At 42.5% G+C, this 23,199-nt stretch overlaps 1 protein-coding gene and 1 non-coding gene across 2 annotated transcripts in view; one reads left to right on the top strand and one right to left on the bottom strand.

Moving 5' to 3' along the window:
- Ppm1e (protein phosphatase, Mg2+/Mn2+ dependent 1E) overlaps nucleotides 1-10,016 on the bottom strand; it is a 127,007-nt gene extending 116,991 nt beyond the window's left edge. The window contains exon 1 of the mRNA XM_060387054.1: nucleotides 9,380-10,016. Within this exon, the coding sequence (XP_060243037.1) occupies nucleotides 9,380-9,828 (449 nt within the window). The 5' untranslated portion in view covers nucleotides 9,829-10,016. The remainder of the gene's footprint in view (nucleotides 1-9,379) is intronic.
- On the top strand, nucleotides 5,980-6,069 carry LOC132655689 (small nucleolar RNA SNORD88). Its single transcript, XR_009593473.1, has one exon. It is a non-coding gene; the product is annotated as a small nucleolar RNA SNORD88 (small nucleolar RNA).
- Nucleotides 10,017-23,199: the final 13,183 nt, after the last annotated feature.

Here is a 23,199-nt window from a genome sequence, read left to right as displayed (position 1 = left end):
TTGTGGGGTGGGGAGTTGTGGAACCTTTTGGAATGGGGCCTAGCTGGTAGACACGGGGAATTAGGGGTAGGGCTTGGATGGCTATAAGTGGCCCGAGTTGTGGCTCAGCATTTCCATCTTCTCGTCTGTCCAGATAGAACATGTCACCCCCAAAGCTCCTGCCACCACAGAGGGCACCCCACCCACCATGCCTCCCCCTCATCCCTTTCTCCTAGGGTGCTTCTGTTGAACATTTTGTCTCAGCAACAAGTCACACAAAGAGACACACACACAGACACACACACAGACATGTGTACAGACACACAGGACAGGATGGGGCAGCTGATTTTGGTACAGGGCGCTGTACCAGTGTCTGTCAACTTGTCAGGATCTGTCTGCGAGGGAGTTTCTAGACGGGTTTCAATGAGATTGGAAGAGCCACTCTAACTATGGATGGCACAATCTCATAGTCCCAGAGTAAACACGGGAGAGCAAGTGAGGCACCAGCGTTCATTTTCCTCTGCTTCCGACAGTGAGTACAGCGTGACCAGCAGCCTTATTCTCCTGCCCCATGACTTCCTGACAGATGACTGCATCCTCAAACTGTGACCCAAAATAAACCCTCCCTTCCCTTCTCTTGCTTTTGTCAGATGTTTTATCTGTGATGAGAAAAGTAACCAATGCACAGGGTCTTGGTATTATAGTCCAGGTTAGCTAAACTTACCATCTCCTGCCTCAGCCCCCTAAGTGCTAGGGGTTACAGGTATGTGCCACCATGCCTGGCTTTGTTTTGTTTGTTTGTTTGCAGTGCTAGGTATCAAACTGATCATCTTACACATGCTACATACGTGTTTGACCACTGAGTCACATTCTTGTGTCTGTATTCCCTGACTGCCTTCACCCTTTCTTTCTTTTTCTTTCTTTATCTCCTTCTTTCCATTCTTTCTTTCTTCCTTTTTTCTTTCTTTTCTTTCTTTCTCTCTCTTTCTCTTTCTTCCCCTTTGAAACATGGTCTCACTGTGTAGCCCTGCCTGGCTTCAAACTCAGGGATCCACCTACCTGCCTCTGCCTCCTGAGCGCTGAAAGGAAAGGCATGTGCCACCACGGCAGGTCCATACCCCTCCGCTCCTTGAGATAAGGTTTCTCTGTGTAGCCCAGGCTGTCCTAGAACTCAGTCTGTAGACCAGGCTGCCCTCAAGCTCGCAGAGATATGCCTGCCTCTGCTTCCTGAGTGCTGGGATCAAAGGTGTATGCCACCTCTGCCCAGCTGACATTTCTTATATATCACTATTATACAATTCTTTTACTTGAGTTTTTGCTCATTTCTGAAATATATTTTTAGAAAAATTACATTTACCTAAGAAAAGCATTTTTAAAAAGTCTTACGCTTGTGTTCAGCCTCTTATTCATGTGTGTATACGTATGGGCATGAGTGTATGTGTTGGGGGGGGCAGAAAAAGGAATTGGCAGCCTCAGACCTGGAGTTGCAGGCATTACTTGGAAGCCTATCTTGCTAGGGAGCACTGGAATTTGAACTCTGGTCCTTACGCTTGCCCAGCAAATACTCAATCTCTGAGTCATCTCTCCAGCCCCCAGTTTGTAGTGAAAATTTTGATTTCTTTAAAATTAAAAACAAAACCCAGTTATGTTGGGACTATGTTGTTGTTCCAATCCCAGATGTGGGAAATGGGGCTGCTTCAGACTGATCACGGCAGCTGACCATGATTTGTCTCGTACTCTAGCAGAGATGTGATTTTTGCCAGCTGAAGACAGTTCACGTATGGCGTTCTGGGACTCTTCAGAGCGTATATAATGCTAGAGCCCCAGAGGAGCGCAGGCAGCTGTTTCTCCCTGCTGCTACTTTTGTTGGATTGATGGTTGCTGGTTAGAGAGACCCTAAGGCCAAAGACTGGGCTTGCTCCAAGAAACTCAAGGCCTGTAATCAGCAGAAAGTAGTCTAAAGAGGTCTACACCCCTTTCCCTGTATCCTTCTTTCTCTCCTACCCATCGTTGGGGGTTGGAAGGGATAAAGGTGTTATAGGGAGGAGAAAAAAAAAAAAAGAACCCCAATAGTTTGGTTTTTTTCTAAACCAGGAAATATAATCCTTAAATCTATTTAATCAGGAACAGGTGACTGCACAGTTTGCAATGTCCTGAAATTTAGAGAAGATATGCTGCTGTCAACCTCTCAGCTCTAGGGTTTGTCACGAAATCAGTTTTACTCAGATCAAATTACCAATCTCCATAATTACAGCAAATATTAATAGCACTTTTTTTTTTCCTTGGCACTACTGGGGATTGAATGTAAGGTCTCCCCTATGCTAAGCAAGTGATTCACCGCTCAGCTATATCCTCAGCCTCAGCGCTCGCATTTTGGAGATGTGGTCTTGCTGTGTGTCCTTAAACTCGCTCTAGCACAGACTGGCCTCAAATGGGGCATCCTCCAGCCTCCATCTCCAGAATGCTAGAGGAATTACATGCATGTGCCAACACGCCTAACTGAATTTCATATTTTGTATATAATGTATTTTTACCATTTTTTTCCTTTGCTCTCATGAATTACTTCAGTTACACATCACTGTAAAGACCACCGGTTGAATGGTGGAGATATAAACATTAGACTCAAAAGATACGAATGAACAAGAGTATGCACCAGGTACTCTGGAAGGGCACAGAGAAGGGACACTTGGTTCATTATAGATGTGGAAATGAGGAGGACAGGCTTCCTAAAGAATAATGCATGCACACTAATTTAGCAGTCTGCTATGGCTGTTGTCGTGGCTACAAGTGGATGTCGTGGAGCATGGCTCCACAGATAAGGGCGATGAGAGAGAAAGCCTCACCACCTTCCATCAGGAGGCCAACGGGAATGAATAACTGCCAAAGGGGACAGAGGAAATGATTCAGCTTTGCCTAAAGAAAGGTCCAGACTCCATCCTCAGGTCCTACAAGGAAAACGTTAAATCCCCAGACTCTCTGAATACACTGGAAATATTCCTAAGTGTAGGTGCCAGTGAGAATTCTGAAGAGTGGGAGGGACCTGGTGAGAGTCGTAGGCTGCACACCACTGTAACGTGTCCGTTACGGAAGGGTCACATGAGCACAGAAGACACTGACACCTGCAGCTCTCCCTGAACGTATCTCTTCCTTGGACTGGTTTTAATCTGTAGCTTGTCCTTGCAATAAACTATATTCATAGTGGTCAGTGAGTTGTTTTGCTTTTCTAGAGAAGCAATGGATTTGAGGGTGGTTTTGAGAGATTCCCAAACTTGCAGCTGATCTCAGAAATGAGGGTGGCCTCATATGATCTCTTCTACACTTGGTTGGAACTCTCTTTATAATTGGGATCAAAAAGTCTTGGGTTGACTTGGCAGTTTAGGACTATGCCTTTAACCCTGCATTTAATTAACTTCAGTTCCGTGTGGGAGGTTGGTCTGAAGGTGTGCTACTAGCCCTTAAGATCTGGTTACACTTATCTTTGTTTGGTAAACCTAAGACATATCTGATTGGTTGATTAAACAGCCTATACCTGGGCCGGGAGAATTGGGTAGGTGTGGCTAAGGTTCCCTGGGCTTTGGAGGACAGAGAGAATCACCGAAACAGAGGAGGAAGGAGGACACCACAATGGGTTATCCTGGAGAAGAAGCCACATGGGACCAGGAGGAAAGACTCCAATAATGGCGTGAAAAGGCCCAGATGAAGAATAAAAGCAAGCGTTTATAAGGTTATGGATGGAAGATAGGATGGTTAAGGAGGATGGCGTTGGATAGGGGCTGAGAGATGGATGGTGAGGCTAATTAGACAGCATAGGTAGGAATATCTGCATATAATTTACCATCCAAGGTAAATTAGGCAATTATAAAATCTAACAGGTATGTCTATGTCTTATTATTTGTGATAGTGAGTTAGATAATACTGTTGTGTTAACCTTGGGGCTAATAATAAATAATATATAGCCCAATGTTCATCGTTTAATATTTACTACAACAGTTAAGGGTAAAAATGTCTAAGCAGTGGCTGGAAAGATATCTCCCTGGATACAGAGGCTTGCTTCCAAACCTGATAACGACCCGAGTTCAATCCCTGCGACCCACATGATTAAAAGAGATAACTGACTCCTACAAAACATACACACATGTATACACACATAGGTGTAAATATATATACACATATATATAAATAAAATTCTTAAATGTTTTAGCATAACACTTAGGAAATCTATACAATCTGAGGCTTGAGAAATGGCTTGGTGGTTAAGAGCACTGACTGCTCTTCCAGAGGTCCCAGGTTCGATTCTCAGCAACCACATGGTGGCTTACAACCATATGTTAATCATGCATGTGGTACAACAACCTATTTGTCGGCTGAGCACAAACATATACATGAAGTAAATAAAGTTTTAAAAAGAAAATCTATATAACTTAGTGTAAGAGTAGTAACTTTGGCTACAAAAAGTTAATAAAGTGGACAAGAGATGACAATGACAGTGAAAACAGGAAGAAACGTTCATGAGATGTTTACAGGGCTATAAATCGACAAATCAAGCCTGAGGGGTCAAAAGAGAAATCCGGATTCACTGCAGAGGGTATCAGGAGTCAGGCTGGAGCGGTAGCCGAGGGGCGGAGCACTACCCAGCGTGCGATCCCCAGCCACACAGCATTCAAACCACTCCCAGAGTACCAGGTTTTGGTTTTGTTCTAGTGATGGAAGATGAAGACGGGCAGTTAAATCTGAGAAGCCTTTTAGACAGCCAGGTGGTGGCTGTTCCATTAGCAGCCAGAGCAAGGACGGAGACAGAACTGGGAGCCATTAGCACAACCACAACAGCCAATCATGTGAGGGAAGGGTACCGATGACAGACACATTGGCTGAACATCACGTGGACAGCAGCTCATCATAAGTAGACTTGAAAATGGCAAATACGGAGCATCAATATGAGAAGACACGGGAAGGACATTTAAAACCTCACGGCACAGTGCCAGCCTCGAAGGCTGAGAGAAAGGATTGGGAGCTACAGTTGGCACTAAGCTGTATTCCTATCACCCTTTCTGTTGGTGTAAGTTTTCTCTACTCTTTCGTGAACTTTATTGTTCTCTATAAGAAAGTATTTAATTTTTGAGATGAGCGATATAATTTTCCCTCATGTACTTTTCCATGTATATATGTCAAAATGAAACAAAGCTGATTTTTCTGACCTCTCCCAAAGTCATTCATGATTCAACACAGCTGAATTGTTAGTGTCTATAACCAATGATTTCGTTTCCCAAACCGTTTTTTAAAGTGCCACCTTCAACGCTACCGCAAACCATCTGGAAGCACTTTACTTCGCCAGCCTGCTGCGATAGCTCTCTCCCCCTCGGGAAGCCCGTCCCAGTCGAAATGAGGAACGGAGAAAACAACTGCTTTGCAAATGTGGTAACACACAGCTTTCAAGTAAGACTTTGAAGTATTTGTTTCTCGCAGATTAACACAAATTGATCCTTAGTATTGTATGGAGGAACCACACAGTTCTGACTTGGTATTCTACACAATTTGCCTCCTATCTCCACACTTCAGCTGAATATAACATCAGTTATAATTTTATATTTGAGAATTACAGGGTCAGGAGATGTGGCTCAATGGTAAATTAGATACCCACCAGGAAGAAAAGGAGCCAGGCATTGGAGGCACACTCTCTAATCCTAGTACTTGGAAGATGGAGGCAGGGAAATTTTTTCATAGGTGGGGAGGGAGTAGTTGACATTTTAAAGTTATTGTTCTTTCAAACTTTTACACGTTGTTTTTATATAGGAGAAGTGTACATATGTAGAAAATTTCCATTTTGAAGCCGTAAGGTAAAAATTTTACCCTAAATATTAGTCCTAAAAATCTTTTTAAGGTACCTCACCCCATTAAGTCCAGCACTTAGGAGACAGAGGCAGGAGGATCCAAGCCAGCCTGGTCTACATAGTGAGCTGCAGGATAGCCAAGGCTATAGTAGAACTTTGTCTCAAAAAAAAAAATCTCTCCCCATATTTAGCACTGGGCTCCAGACATCTTTGAGGACACAGTGGCCTCCAGAATCTTTGACATCTGGAGTCTGAGGGGCTCTAAGAAGAAGAAGAAGATGAAAAAAAAAATTCAGTCTTGCAGTAGTAGAGCCTTTAATTCCAGTACTCAGCGTGCAGGGAAAGGTTGAGCTCTGAGTTCCAGGACAGCCAGGGCTACACACAGAGAGAAAACAAAACAAAACAAAAATCCCAAACAAACCACAACAAAACTAAACCTCCCCACAAAAAGACATATTCACTTTTATTTTTTGTGTGTGAGCTGTATGTATTTGCATGTGTATGAATGTATACCACATTCGTGCTTGATGCCCACTGTGGACAGAAGAGGGCACTGGATCCCCTGGAGCTGGAGTTACAGACAGTTGTGAGACACTGGACATGGGTGCTAGGAACCAAATAAAGCCGCAAGAGCAGCCAAGTGTTCTTCACCAGCTTCTAAGATGCTTTCAAGTTCTGCCTAAACCTTCATTCTTTTCTTAGCTACATAACTGGTTTCTGTTGTTGTTGCTGTCTTGGGGGTTTGTTAAGTCTTGGGACAGGGTTTCTCTGTGTAACCCTTGCTGTCCTGGAACTTGCTCTGTAGATCAGGCTGGCCTCAAATACTCAGAGATCCTCCTGCCTCTGCCTCCCAAGTGCTGGGATTAAAGGTGTGTGTTGTCATGCCTGGCATGCTGTTCTTATTCTAAAATTCAAGAGAACCAAATTAGGGAGGAAAATGTGTTACTATACTATACTCTTTTAAGTAAAATTTCCTCCAGGCAGGGGGGCAAAGGGCTAGGGATACAGCTCAGTGTTAGAGCATTTGGTGAACATGTATAAAACTCTAGGTTCAATTCCCAAAACAGGTGAAGAGAAAAAATAAATGGGAAAAGCTGAGAATATATATATATATATTCTTCATTATGCATTTGTAGTCAGAATTACTTCTAGAGACTGAAGAGAAGACTCCATGGCTAAGAGCTGGGTTCCCAGAACCCACATGTTGGCAGGCAGTTCACACCAGCCTGTAACTGCAGCTCCAGAGGATCCTGTATCCCTGGCTTCCACAGTCATCTGCCTTCATGTGCACATACCCACAAAGAAGCACTAATTTAAAAAAAAAAAAAAACTTCTAAGTATTTCTTTGGACATTTGAGAAGTCAACATTCTCACTATGTCAAGGTTGTTTTGTTTTGCTTTTAAAGATTTATTTATTTATACAACATTCTGCCTGCATACCAGATCTCATTATAGAGGGTTATGAGCCACCACGTGGTTGCTGGGAATTGAACTCAGGATCCTTGGGAGAACAGCGAGGTTTTTAACCTCTGAGCCAGCTCTCCAGAGCTGTCAAGGTGTTTTGAGTCAGTGATTATGCTGGGACAGGTTGGAATCATTTGCACATGACTTGTTGTTGTTTCCTAAATCTGGACAGAGGCCAGTAGCCTCACCTGTAAAATGAAGTGCCTGAACAAAATGACCTAACACTACAGAGTCAGCTGGTCCTGATTCCTGTGACTTAAGTCTTAAGCTTTTTTAAAAGAATAAAATAAAAAACTAAAAATGTCATTACACATTTTAAAACTTTTAACTCACCAAGAACCTTAAAGATACTTTACATAAACAAGCCAGCCATTTCATCTTACTAACATCAGAACAAAATAAGGCACACAGTCTGATTTTATACAAAGTCCGAGTATAAAATCTCCGATTTAAGGGGAGATATTTTCTAACTTTAATTTTGTCAGTTTTAACTCACACACGAACTTCTGTCCTCCATTGATGGTCACCTTATCATTTCAATCATTTTTCTATTCTACATGTACATTAAAACTAATCATTTCCTTTTCACATTAAAAAAAAAGCCCACTCACATCTTACCATTTCATTTTGTGCATCTCAATTTCAAGAGCCTTGAAATGTTCAGGACTGTACTACATTAATGGCAGGGTAGGGGTGCATTCTCTAACCCTCAAACTGTGCTCCCTCAATTCTGGAAGTGCATATGTAAAAGTAAAAACTGTCCAAATAGTACCAGCTTAGGATAAATTCCCTCACTTTGGTAAGTATTCCCATTATATTTAAGCGTCTTTGAATCGTGTATAGAAAATGGCATTCTGGGGTCCTTTTCTTTGATAGTTTACAAAAGAAGAAATACTCTAAACCGTTAATGCTGTTTGTGCCTGGGTGGTATTGCACGCCATTTTATTTTTGCCTTTCCCCAAAACACGTTATCCCCTTGGTAATCAAACAGGTTTTTTGTTGTTGTTTTAATTAACTAGTAGATGGTTTATAAAGTGTGGCATCCACATAGTCCAGTTCTACAGATTTGCTCAGTGGCTTTTTCCCCTTGACAAGCGGCTGCTTTAATGGGAGAACGATTTGATCAGGTGTCTACCAGGTCAGATGGAGACCAAACAGCTTTCTTCTTCAGGCCCTTCCAGGCTTTGGAGAAATCCAGGAAGTGGGTTTGAACTTAGCTGCAGTGAATCCTGCCGTCGTAAACTTTTTGGGTGGTCAGAGTAACACCTTTCATTACAACTATTAGCTGAATGGCAGAAGACTCGGGCTTACCAGTGTTTGCAGAGGCATTATTTCTGAACAATTCCATTTGGAAGGAAACGCAATTGTAAACCGTTTCTATTTCAAGCCCGTAAAAAAGCAGAACTCGGATGAAAGGCAAAGCCTTGACCTTTCTATTTTAGACTTTCATCTGGGTAGCTCAGCCATCTGCTTTCCCCCACCTCCCACCCCATCAACTTAATGGACTGAAAACACTGCACTTAATTGCAATTTTACCAAACCAAGGCTGACTTTTCCACTCTACTGAATTACGACCCCGTCCTTTCACCTGAAGGCTTGCTCGGGAGGATTTGACTCACCCTTCCTTCCCAATTCCTCCTCACCATCCTCAATTACGAGCTGCCAAATGTCTGTGGAGTGTGAGACTAAGCCCTTAACGCGCAGGAAAGCCATCTACAGAGCTTTTCCATCTCAACGGCGAGCGCCAGATGGAAAATCCAGGGGTCTGGGCTCCTCTGGACGCCGGGACGGTACTAGCTTTGTTGCGGTTACACGGGAAGGCACCTCGCACTCCATAAAGGAGTCGCGCGTCCCCGGGAACGCAGCCCGGGAAAGGACAGACGGACGCAGGTGGGAGGAAACCCCAGGAAGAAGGGCGCTGGGAAGAATGGGGAGCCCAAGCCGGGAGGGAAGACCTCCGCAGGAAGGAGCCGGAGAAAGGTGTGCCGAGGGGCCGAGGGGCCGGGGACAGGCGCGCGGACCCCGCCCGGAGCCCCGCGGGGACGCGGGTGCGGGGACCCAGGCCCCGGGGACGGCGGCCCACCCGCGGCCGAGCCCCGCTACTTAACTATTTGTAGAGCTGCTGCAGGCACAGGTCCAGGCTCTCGCCCTCCACCTCCTCTCGGGTGATGCGCTCCGACAGCGGCCGCGGGAGCGGGGGCAGCGGCGGCAGCTGGGGCTGCGGCGGCGGCGGCACGGCCGAGTGCCCCGGGGCCGCCGCTTCCTCCTCCTCCACCTCCTCGCCCTCGGCCGCCGCCTCCTCCTCCACCGCCTCCTCCTCGGGCTCGGGGTCTCGGTCCTGCTCCCCCTCCTCGGCCGCCGCTCCTGTCGCAGCGTCCTCCCCGGGTTCCTCCCCCGAAGCCTCGGCCGCCTCAGCCGCGACCAGCTCCGCTTCGGGCTCGGGCTCAGACTCGGGCTCGGGCTCCGGCTCGCCGCCGCCGCACGGTCCGCGGAACTCGCCCAGGAACAGCTCCAGGAAGCGCCGGTAAGTTTTCTCCTCGGGGATGCAGCCCGCCATCGTTGCTCATGCCCCGGGGTCCAGCGGGAGCGGGGTGGGGGAGCTCGGCCCTGGCTCAGGAGGGGGCTGCTTCGGAGCCTCGCCTCCCGCTACGGAGGGGGAACGGCCGCACCGGCACCGGCGATCAGCACTGGGCTGCCTGGAGAGGGCTCCCGCAGGCGTGCGCGCCACCGAGCTGGGACGTGCGCGGCCCGGGGGCGGGGGCGGAGCGCGCCGCCCCTCTCCGGTCTGGAGGGAAAGTTGGTGGCGGGCGCGCGCACGGGGTCCAGCGGCGGCCCACCCGCAATCCCTACCGAGAGCTCAGCCCACGCTGCCTGGAGACTGTCGCCATGGCAACCGGTTCTAATTAAGAATTCCAGGGTCCCTCCCGTCGAATCTGAGGAGTGTTAAGGACACCGGACGCCTGCGCTCCAACTCCGAATGGGCTTTATTGGGTGAAGCCCCTAGCCTGTGAAGAGTGAACTAACGCATCTGTTAAGTTCCACCAGGCATGCATTGACTTCAGTTTCCTTATCTGCTTTAGCAGATGTTGATACACACAGTCTACGCCCCCCAGAAAAAGTAGAGGTGCAGGCACAAGCACCTAAAAGGGTAATTTCTTTTGCCCAGGTTATTTCATTTGATTCAATGGATCCTTTCTCAAAAAGATGAAGCTGAGAAATAAAATAGTAATTTACTTGCTTTAAAGCCCAGACTTCCTAGCTGTGCCATTGTTCTAAGTCTCCAGAGCCTATAGAATCTTTTCCCTTAACTGCTGGGAAAATCATCCACGCCTGTGTCCACACAATGTCTTCCCTGTATAGGGCTTGTTCATCTCTTTAGTCCTCACTATGGCACTTTAAGGCAAAGGATATTAGCGTTATGATTCTTTGTTTCAGATGAGGAAACAAGCCTTGAAAACAGTGACTTTGCTCAAGGTCAGAAGCAAGCGATGCAACAAGGACTCAACCCATGGAGGAAATGGCAGATTTCACTTGTGAGTTTTCCACCAACCTGACCTCCCCTCCTTAGTTTCTGTATATCGCACATCATACCACATCATATAATCCGTATGTCTGTCTGTGTTTTCTTTGTTCTTCCCCACTACCTCCTGTGTCTCTCCCCTACCACCCCAGGCAGGCTAGAACTGAAGTGACTTTAAATTATTCTAATTTTCTTACCAAACTATATGCAAGCCTGTTATTTTCCAGCTTCGCGGTGATGATATTGATGGCGGGCGCTCGGAGGGACTTGTGTTATACATTTGTATGGATGATAACGTTGCCACATCCGTGGCAGCATGTAATTCAGCACAAACATAGTGATTTTTTTCTCTGCTCTGAAAAGCACGTCCTCACAAATTATCCACTCCATCCCTCCATTTATTGTTTCTGGATTTCAGCTGGATTTAGGATCTGAAATAACCATTTCCCGTCAGTTATTAATGGCAGAAGAGGGCATGTTCTCACCAACTGTTTTCCTATAATACTGTATTTTTAAATCCCTGACCTGATACTGTTATTTTAAGATTAAGTGGGTTGGACGTACTAATGGTATCATGGAAAATAGAGTTCTATGCTCCCCCCTAGGTCAAGATTGAATAATACATGATAGGAAATGTATAGTCAATCGTGCACTTGGAGTTTTCTCTATTTTTTTCTAAGATAAATGGAAAGAGCCAATTAGTTTGGGTAAAGCAACTTCTCCATGGGATGCCGAGAAAGCCTTCAGACTCATTTGTTTTCAACACCTGTTCACTACCATTCCAGAAAAACTAGAAAAGAGCTGGTGTGATAGCCTAGCCCTTAATCCCAGCACTCTGGAGGCAGAGGCAGGGGCCACTCTGAGTCCAAGGTCAGCCTGGACCACCATCAAGCTCCAGGTCAGTGAGGGCTATGTAATAATAATAACAATAATAATAATAACTAGAAAAGACTGATGACTTTTTAGGCTACTGCAGTGTTAAATGTCCAATTTTGTATTCCAACAAACTGTTACTAGGCCCAATTTTAACATGGTGACTTTCAGTTCAGGAGTGCGTAGCTGTCAACGGTAACAACTCATGTCAAGCTACACCTTCTTCCTTCATAATGTGGCTGCCTCCCTCATTTAGATGACGTTTGTGACATTAATTTATGACTCAACCCACACATCAAAGGGAAATGATATATGTTGGTAAAACATTGCTTCTAAGAATAAAAGAAAAAGCCCACACCTCTGCTACTGGAAATGAGAGGCGTCTCTGCTTATATTAATAAAGACACTGCTTTACAAAGATCAATATGGATCCCACCGCAGAGAAGCTCGTCACAGGCTGCTGACAGCGGTGGTAGGGTCCCAAGCAGCTGTGTGGGCGGTTTTGCCGTTGTCAAGGGTTTTAGTCCTTACTTCGCACGACTTTGCTTTCCTTTCCTCAAGCCTCATAGTCCACTCTGTTTTTTTATTTAATGAAAAATGTATTGAGACCTGACATTCTTAGACTCTCGGAGTCATTTTCCACATTCAGCTGGTTTTTCTCAGACTTCCTTCCTCTCTCTTTACATAGTCTGTATTTTATTTGCATCTTTGTATTTTGTATGCATCTTCTCTAGAAAACAAGACTGTGCTTTACTGCCATTGTGTTTTAAAACAGGTTTAGTTATTAGCACTTAATATGATTTTAGGATTTACTGAAATATGTAATGTATTTTTCATCAGGAACTCAAGCTATGGAAAAGCATAATCTACATAAAATGTAAAGTGAGTTCTTCTGAGGTAGTTTTCTTGCCGAAAAATGTTCTTCTAACTCCTTAGCTTTCATAAGGAAATGCACAATGTCCTTTCATAAATTTTCACAGCAATGTTTCTAAGGGTAATAATGTTGACTTTAGTAGCTTCTGCTATAGTCCAGACGTTTTCTCAGACATTTACCCAAGAGAAATACCTTGTCATGCATACAAACACATACGTGAAAACTTGTTCATAAGTGTTCACAGCTGTATTTATAACATCTCAGACCTGGAGGCAATATACGTATCCATGAACAGGCAAGATGGATCACTGCAGTATATAATTCATACAACAGAACATTACATGTTAATAAAAATAGATGAACTATGCTAAGTGTGGTGGCCCATGCCTGGAATCCCAGCACTCCATACAATAGGATCAGGAGTTGAGCCAGATATAGTGGTGCACACCTTTGATCCCAGCACTCAGGAGGCATAGGCGGGTAGGTCTCAGTGAGTTAGAGGCCAGCCTGGTCTACGTAGCAAGTTCCAGGCTAGCCAGGGATATATAGTGAGACCCTGCCTCAGAAAATGAGGGGAGAAAGTTGGAGCAAAGCCTTGGTACAATAGTGCGTTAAAGGCCATCCTGGGCTACCATGAGATCCTCCTATGTCAAAACAAACAAACAAACAAAACCCACACACATGGATAAACCTCAGAAACTTGCTGAGAGGGCTGGAGAAATGGCTCAGCATTTAAGAGTACTTGCTTCTCTTGTAGAGCACCTAGCTTCATTCAGAGCACCCACATGGAGGCTCAGTTTTCTAGGGGAGCCAATGTCCTCTTTTGATCTCTTTAAACACAGACATGTACTTGGTACATACACATATATACAGGCAAACACATACACATGCAATAAAAATAAAAACATGCTGAGAAACAAAAAATTGTACAAAAGAGGGCCTGGAGAAATGGTTCACTTGTTGAAAGTACTTCTTACTTTGACAGAAGACATGGGTTTGATTCCCAGCACCCACATGGCAGCTCATATCCTCCATAATTCCAGTTCCAAGGAATTCAGTGCCCTTCTTCTGGCCTCTGCAAGTATGAGACATACATGTGCCAGTACACATACAGTGATACACACAAAATAAAAATATTTTCAATTGCACAAAAGAATTCATATTATATGATTTAATGCATATAACATCCTAAAAGAACAGACAAGACTAAGTCAGATGTGGTATGGTGGTACATGCCTATAATGCCAGCGCTCAAGAGGCTGAGACAGGAGGTTTGCAAGTTTAAGGTTAGTCTAGGCTGCATAGCTAGACTACAACAACAACAAAAGGCTGAACTAACCAAATGTGGGAAAACACGCTTTTCTTTGGATAAAACTGATATTGAGTGGGAATTTATAGAAAAGGAGCTAGAGTGAATATTGTGAGTTCATTAAGCATGTTCTCTTGTCACTGGGTGTAACAGTACATGCCTTTAATCTCAGTGCTAAGGAGGCAGAAGCAGCTGATCTCTGTGAGTTCAAAGTCAGCCTGGTCTACACAGTGAGTTCCAGGACAACCAGAGAGAACCACACAGTCTCAAAACAAAACCAAACCACCAAAAAATGTTATTTATTTTAACTGGGAGGTTACATGAGTTATTAAATTATCAAAGTATTATTGACGGTAATAGGGAGACTGCTCTGTGTTAAAACAGTTGCCCAGCACGTAAAAGGCCTAAAATAATGCACTCAAAAATAAATATATTGTACCTAAATCGTACCTTAATAAAGTTGGTTTTTAAAAAGAATTGACTTTGGTGTTGGGCCTTGTCCTTGTTGCTGTCATATCCACTCTTTCCTCCCTCGTTCTACTCTGTATTGCAGCAGTGCTGACCCGTTTTTAGGTTGCGTTCACTAGGCTCCAATGACAGCTGCCTTTCAGTTGTCATTTGCCCAGTGGGAGGCACTGACAAGACATTATAAGTAGGGAGAAATAAAAGCCATAGCATTTCCTTGTCTCAGGCCAGAGCCTGTTTTCTCTCATTTGTAAATTTGCTCCCCTTAAATGTCCACTGCACTTTAGGCTATGGACAGTGACCCAAGTCCCTGAGCTCTGAAACCATCATCTTCCAGTTTTCCTTCAGCCATGAGATGGTGGCAGCTAATCCAGGTTCCTAATCTTTGAGAAATCAGAGAGATATTTTATAGACTATTTATCACTGTGTAATTTTCTGCAATTGTTTTAACTAAAATGATATAATAGCAATATTTTAAGCCATGAAAGGACGATGTGGAACAGAATTTTAAAGTAGATTAAAGTAATTTTAGGTCTTGAAGATCCTATTGGAACAGAGTTTACATAAAGCAAAGTTAATAGTGGATTATGTCCTAAAATTAGGAGAACAGATTATCAGGTGCCACATGCAGGGCAAAGGGAGGTTTTAAAAACAATTAAGATACAATAGCAGGTGCATGTCAGCATTCCATATAATAGGCACAAGTGAACACCAATGTAAAGATGGACTTCAGTGAATAACACTAACAGCAGTGTCGGTTGATCAATTATAAGCACCATGTCATACTAACACAGGATATTAGAAACAGAAAGAGGGGAAGAACGCAAACATGCTAGCTCTATCCCAACTGTTCTGTAAACTTAAACACACTCTAAAAAATACTCCATTAATTTGAAATCATAATGATTGATACATGAATAATTAAGGCATGCCATCTTTAAAAACCTGTAACTTCTTAATTTATCTCCACTTGATATTCTCTTAGTTAAGGAAGTCTAGAATATGTGTTCTATCTTTACTAAAATATGTCTATCTTATCTGTTTATAGTAAAGAAATAGAAATACTGCTTTTAAAAATCTCAGTTGTGTTGGCCATGGTGGTGTACACCTGTAATCCCAGCACTTGGTAAGGCAGAGGCAGGCAGATCTCTGTGATTTGGAGACCAGCCTGGTCTACAAAGCAAGTCCAGGACAGCCAAAGGGTACACAGAGAGACCCTGTCTCAAAAAAAAAAAAAATCAGTTGTTATATTCCTAATTTCTAAAGTCAGTGATTTGAAGCTAATTATCACATCTCAAATAAGACATGTTTTATGTTTCAAAATGGTTTTATATTTTTAAGACGGCAGCATAACAATATGATATATGTTTACTTCATATCCAGTGTCCTAAAAGGCGATGCTTATGCAGATGCTAATGATGAATGTTAAGTTAGAACATAAAAAGGTGGCGTTTTTTTACTATTTTTAAAACTGAATTTTGGGGCTGGAGAGATGGCCTAGTGTATCTTGCTCTTCCAGCGGGCCTGGGTTAGTTCCCAGCACCGACTTCAGGCTGGTCACAACTCCTGTAACTCCAGCTCCAGGGGCTCCAGTGCTCTCTGCTGATCTCTGAGGACACCCACAGGCATGTGGCATACACACCTGTAAACTTTTAAAAATGTAACAAAAGGCCAGACATGGTGCGACAAGCCTTTAATCCCCGCACTCAGAAGGCAGAGGCAGGAAGATCTCTGTGAGTTAAAGGTCAGCCTGGTCTACCTAGTGAGTTCTAGGACAGCCAGGGCTCTGTAGAAAGATCCTGTCTCCAAATAGACAGATAAATAAAATCTTTTAAAAAAAAATGAATTCACAAAATGAATATGAGCTAAGAAATTATTATAAAGCTAATTATTTTTCTAGTTCTAACTCTGCCAAGGATTTTTCGGTTTTGGTGGTGGATAAGGGCATATAAATACATCCTATAGTAAAAATTTAAAATCCAATGTTGAACTCCACAGTTTCTATTCTGAATGGCTACTCTGAGAGAAGTTCATTGACTTATATAGTTTCTGGGTCTAGTTAATTTTAGTGTGTGGAGGTTTTTTGTTGGTGAGTTATTTTTGTTGTTGTTGTTCTGTTTTGTTTTTTGAGACAGGGTTTGTCTGTAGCCCTGTTTTTAGTCCTGGCTGTGCTAAAACTCATTCTGTGGACCAGGCTGGCCTCTGTCTCCTGAGTGTTGGCATTAAAGGCATGCATTACTGCTACCGCCACCTGGCTTTATTTATTTATTTTTTTACATGACCAAGTTTTCTCTGTTTAGCCCTGGCTGTCCTGGAACTTATTATGTAGATCAGGCTGGCCTCGAACTCAGAGATCCCTTGTATCTGCCTCTCAAGTGCTGGGATTAAAGGCGTAGACTACTGCCACACTTTGAAGGTTTTTGGTGTTTTTTTTTTTTTTAATTTTTGTTTTTAATTTGCAATGTTTTATTTATCTATTTTTTTTTTAAAGACAGAGTTCTTCTGTATATCCTTAGCTGTCCTGGAACTCACTCTGTAGATCAAGCTTGTGTTTTAAAACAAAATCCCAAACATTCGATTTTACCAATAAAGACTCAGGAGTCAGATGCTGGGATAAAAGCCTGCCAGCTCAGAGAGGCAGAGAAAGCACCCAGCTGACCTCTCTCCTCAGCCAACGTCCCAGAAGGAAAAAGCCCTTTCTCCTTCTCCAATGCTGTCTTAAGAACCTCTCAATGTCCCTCCTTTTTACTTCTTGTGTATCTACTCATCCTCTGACTTCCTCTATGTTTTTTCCCACTTTCATTTCCTGTCAACTGGTTGCTTGTTCTGGCTCTTGACCTAGGTTTAATCCTATTTATAGAAAGCTCTTCGATAAAAGTGTGTAAGATCTAAGGCACAGCACAACTACTTGTTTACAATAAACATAAAGTTCTTAGATTAAAGGTATGTGCTAGGGCTGAGCCATACTACAACTGGAAACAGGTTTTTCCAGTATATACAGTCTTGGGGCTCACAATGTGATCAAGTATCCTACAAAAGGCTGGCCTCCAACTCACAGAGATCCACCTGCCTCTGCCTCCTGAGTGCTGGGACTACAGGTGTGGGCTACCATTGCCCAGCTTTGCAATGTTTTTAAAATAATAAAGTTGAAAACTGAAGGATAATATGTAAATAACTTTTAAAATACCAATGTATAGGGTTGGAGAAATGGCTCAGCAGTTACGAATACTTGCTGTTTCTTAAACAGGACTTGAGTTTGATTCCCAGCAACATGTCAAGAGGCTCACAACCAGCTGTAACACCACCAAGGGAATTGGATATCCTTTCTTGGTCTCCATAGGCATCTGCACACACACACATACACAGACACACAGACACACACACACATTGGAAGAGTGATACATGATCTTAACCACTGAACCATCTCTCCAGCTCCCTTATACATAATTTAAAAAAATTTTTTTTTGGTTTTTCAAGACAGGGTTTCTCTGTGTAACCCTGGACTCACTTGTAGACCAGGCTGGCCTAGACACAGAGATCCGCCTGCCTCTACCTCCCCAAGTGCTGAGGTTACAGGTGTGTGCCACCGCGCCCAGCAAAATCTTTAAAATTAATTTAATTAAAACTTTTTTTTTCTTTTAATTTTTTGGGACAAGGTTTCTCTGCGTAGCCTTGGCTGTTCTGGACTTGATTTGTAGATCAGGTTGGCCTCCAAATCAGAGATCCTGCCTCTGCCTCCCTGAGTGCTGATTGGATTAGAGGCTTATACCAACGCCTGGATAATTAAAACTTTTTCAATCTAAAAAAAATAATGTCATCAAATTACTTAGTCAAGTATCACAGAATGTCTGACAACAAACTGAGTACAATAGAAATGAGTTAAAATAAGAACTTCAATCAATAGCTGTGTTTTTAGAATCATTCCCATTTGTTGCCAAAAACATGCTTGCTATAATTATTTTTAATTCATTTCATCTTTCAGGCTATATAATCATTTGCAGGAATGGGCCAAAGCTACCAAAATTAAAATTCACTCCAAGTAATAACAAGCCACATAAACTAAATTTTATTGGTTTTAAAGGCAAATAAGTGCCTCACATAAATTCTCGGTTTTTTCTTAAGTTTTACTTATAGATAACTTTCTTTTTATTCAGCACTGTTCTGTAACCAACTTACATATGGACTTAGAACATCATTACAGAAGAAGAGGGTGGGAACAATGATATTTTAATGCTATAAATGTTAGCATGTGGCATGTTTTTTCTTTTCTTTTTTTTTTTTTGTTTTGTTTTTGAGACAGGATTTCTCTGTGTCCTGGACTCACTTTGTAGACCAGGCTGGCCTCCAACTCACAGAGATCTGTCTCCCTGAGTGCTGGGATTACAGGCGTGTGCCACCCCGCCCAGCTGGCATGTTCTTTCTATAATGAATGATTCTTCTAAAGTGAATTGACTACTAAAAAACCCACATCAATATTTTCTGACTAATTTCCAATATACAAAACCAGGAAGTGCTTCTTGGTAAATAAAAATTTACCTTTATTATCATCTAATTTTTAATTACTTATATGTTCACTAAATGAATACATGCAAAAACTCATAATGATACTGAACACGTCCGGTTAGGACTGCAGATTCCCATCACTCTAGCAGCCTTCATCAAAACGAAAACAAAGCAAACAAAAAACCCAACAACCAAACAGGAGCTTTTTCAATGAAACAGGCAACCAAAGCCAACAATTCCTAACAAAGATGTTTCTTACACTTAGACATTGCTAATACTTTCTTCGTAGTTGATGGAACTGAGCCACGGTAACATTTGTGTCTAGAAGGGAAGATGAAATGACTCCATTAACCTAGAGTGCTGCAGCATATGGCAATCATGGGTGGCAGAATAGCTGTGCTGGACAAGAGCAGCAGCGTGCCGTGTGGCACAGACGTTATCAATTACCACACAGGGTGACCATGCTGACACAATGCATCTTTTCCAGAAAGGAAATGAGTTGGGCATATGAAGTCGTTTGCTGACTCGTGAAAGAGTGATCTATAAATGACATCTCTGGCACCAAGATGTCGAACGTGGTTTTAAGCTAAGGATTAAGAGCTGATGAACTCTTACTACATTCCTAACATTCCAGTTATTTGCAAAAAAAAAAAGGGGGGTCAGCAATCAAAGTCTATATGCAAAATAAACATGTGTCTTTTAAATGTAAAATTATTTTCAAATCCTGGCATGGTGGTACTTACCTGAAATCCCAGCACATAGGGGCAGTGGCAAGAAAATTCCAGGCTAAACTGAGTTATACACAATAACCCTGTCTCAAAACAAAACAAAACAACCAGACAAACTGTAGTTAAGAGCACTGGCTGTTCTTCCAAAGGACATGAGTTCAATTCCCAGTATCCACATGGTAGCTCACAACCTCTGTAACTCCAGTCCCACAAGATCCAACGCTGTGAGGCACACATGTGGTACACAGACATACATGAAGGCAAAACACCCAAATACATAATTTTTAAAACCCAATTACTTTTCAAATAGTCGTTTAAATGTCCAGGTAAAATACTGAATTTTTATATCACTGGAAACACATGCCAGTAATCTCAAGACTCTCTAGGTATAAAGCCTGTGTGAAAAGTTCAAGATTATATCTAAGGAAATAAACTTCTAATTATTTCTTCTAAGCACTGACAAAAAAAAAAAATTACAATTCCAAGAAACATGGTAAGGAAAATCTGCCAGGCATTGGGTGTGGTGGCACTCACTTTCAAACCCAACACTGGGAGGCAGAGGCGGGCCATCACTCTAAGTTCTCAAGCCCAGCCTGGGCTACAACATGAGAACCTGTCTAAAACAAACAAACAACAACAGCAACAACAAAAAACTAATGCTAGAGTTTTATGTAGAACAGGCTGACCTCAATTGCTATAAATTCTGATCCTCCTGTCTCCAAGCCTGGTTTATACCTTGATGAGAAGGTGCTATATCCCCAGGCATACGAAAATGTGATATACATTCCTTCAGATGAGTGCTACATGGACGAAGAGAGACTGAAGGCTTGGAATTAGTTGCAATGGGGAATAATGAGTACAGAAAAGAACAGTATCAATGAGAAACAGAAATTAAAAATGACAAAACAAGAAGACTTGATATTCCTAAAAAACAAACAAACAAAAAAACCATGGAAGACAATTGGGAAAGATCTGGAAGGCTACGAAGAGAGGCTCACAGGTGCTCAGGCCAGTCATCTACTGCTTCAAAACAAACCGAGCTAACACTTACCTGACTAGAACTGAAATCATTTTACTCTCCACAGCCCTGTGCATTGACTGAGCTTGGCTATGTGGTTCTCATTTACGTCTCCAAACGACAGTCAAAGAGACCTGTGGACTGAAAATGTGAGGGTTCAACTGGGTTACGTGTCCAAGATAACTTAGTCACTTTATGCTTTTTTTTTCTTTTCATTTGAAAAACACTCAAGTAAAGAACGATCCGTCGCAGGTGAGAGGGATCACCTATAGCCAAGGCTGGCTTCAATGTCCTGTGTACGCAAGGCTATCCTTCAATTCCTGATTCTCCTGCCGCCACCTCCCAAATGCTGGAATCTCATTTTTTAAAACTGTGCTTGTATTCTTTAAGTGTTTGCCTGCATGTATGTGTCTATACCACATATGTACCTGGTGCCTATGGAGGCCAGAAGAGGGAGCCGGATCTCTGCAACTTCAGTTAGAGAAGAGTGTTAGCTGCCACGTGTGTGCCGAGGACTGAGCCCAGGGCCTTTGCAAAAGCAGCAAGTGTCGTAACCACGGAGCCATCCCTCCAGTCCCCAGTGCTGGGATTTCAGTTATGGCACCACACCATCTTCTCATATGCCAAGATATGAGAGTTAAGAACTTGATCATAAGGGGCTGGAGAGATGGCTCAGAGGTTAAGAGCACTGGCTGCTCTTCCAGAGGTCCTGAGTTCAATTCCCAGCAACCAAATGGTGGCCTCATAAGCATCTACAGTGAGATCTGGTGCCCTCTTCTGCTGTGCAGGCACACAGACAGAATATTGTATATATATAATAAAAAATAAAAATCTTAAAAAGAAACAAAAAAATAAAGCCCACATTAATAATGAGAACTATTAACTCCAAAGTGATGGAGCAGAGTGACAAATGTCTTTAATCCCAGCATTTGATAGGCAGAGGCAAGAAGATCTCTGTGAGTTCAAGACCATCCTGGTATACAGTGAGCTCCAAGCCAGCCAGAGCTACATGTTGACACCTTGCCTCAAAAAAAAATTATGTATCTATAGATATATGAATCAAGTGAGTAGAAATTTAAAAAAAAACTTACTTTTCTTTAAATCTAATGCTTTTCAAATTTAAATCCTGTATCATGGAACATTTTTTTCTTTTTGGGGGCTTTATTAACCTTTTATTTTTATTTTTTGTCTTCATTTAATACTTTTTCATCTTACTAAGAACTAGTACACTTCCAATCATTTAACTGGTTAGGGTTTTTTGTTGTTGTTGTTTGTTTTGTTTTGATTTTGATTTCTCGAGACATGGTTTTTCTGTGTAAGCCTTGGCTGTCCCGGAGTCAGTTTGTAGAGCAGACTGGCCTGGACTTCACAATGATCTGCCTGCCTCTGCCTCCCTGAGTGCTGGGATCACAGGATTACAGGCACACCCAGCTGAACGGGTTAGTTTTGTAATTATCTTGTTTTCTTTGAGCCTCAATTTTTATGGCTTCTTGACATAAATTCTCTTTACATTACTCCTTGGTTTTTGTCGTTGCAACTTATTTTTGAAAGTGGGTAGGATGTAATCTCTTTGAATTCTCTCCCTTTCTCCCTTTTAAGTGAGTACCATTTTTTTATCTTCATAAAATAAATGGCATGTTAAAAGCCATATTTAAAGTAATAGTGTGCTTAAAAACTCACATCTCACTACATAGAGTGGGAATCAAATGGACAGTTGAAGTATCAAAAAGCCTATGTCAAAGGTGAACTGGGACTGAAAACAAGAAAAAAAAAATGCTGCAATCAAAAATACATAGAATCTTGTCAACATATTTTATGCCAAAATCACTTCTAAGGGAGCAAAATGTTCTGTAAATTTTAACAGTAACAGTAAATTTAGGCACTGATGTTAACTAAAAATACATATTATGAACAGTCAGCTTCTCTCCTGTAACTCAATATGTTTTTTTAAAGCAATAGAACACCAGCTTTGTCTCAAAACTGAAATTCAACATATGGTAGTAATCCTAATACTATTGACTTTTATTGTGTTTTACAGTGACATGATAAATAAAGATGCCCAAACATGGCTTCTGGACATCGAGGGCAGAGTAAGATCAAGGGTCTTCTAATTTAGTCCTAGGATCATTCTATCACATTATGCTATAATTTACTACCAAAACTGATTAAGAACATTACTGACAAAAATAAAACACAGCAGGGCCGGAGATGGCTCAGCAGATAAGTGCAAGCACCTGTAACCACGATGCTCCTGTGGCATATCTGGAAGCCAAGACAGGAGTCCTGGAACCAGTTGGATTATGCAAAGAGATGCCGTCTCAGACAAGGTGGAAAGCAAGGATCAATAATGAGGATGTCCTCTCAACACCCACTGTGCGGTTGCATGTGTAATCACATACAGCCACGTTCACTCACATACACAAATGTGTGTACAAACACACATACCCATCACACAGGAAATACTGAATGATCTTTTTTTGTTAGTGTCTTTTTTTTTTTTTTTTTTTTTTTAAAGACAGGGTTTCTCTGTGTAGCCCTGGCTGTCCTGGCACTCACTCTGTAGACCAGGCTGGCCTCCAACTCAGAGATCCACCTGCCTCTGCCTCCCAAGTACTGGATAGTTGACAATGATTTTCGT

This window comes from Meriones unguiculatus, chromosome 7 (genome assembly GCF_030254825.1).
Source record: "Meriones unguiculatus strain TT.TT164.6M chromosome 7, Bangor_MerUng_6.1, whole genome shotgun sequence".
Classification (NCBI taxonomy): domain Eukaryota; kingdom Metazoa; phylum Chordata; class Mammalia; order Rodentia; family Muridae; genus Meriones; species Meriones unguiculatus.
Note: the sequence above shows the minus strand (reverse complement) of the source record. Positions and strands in the feature narration are given on the sequence as shown.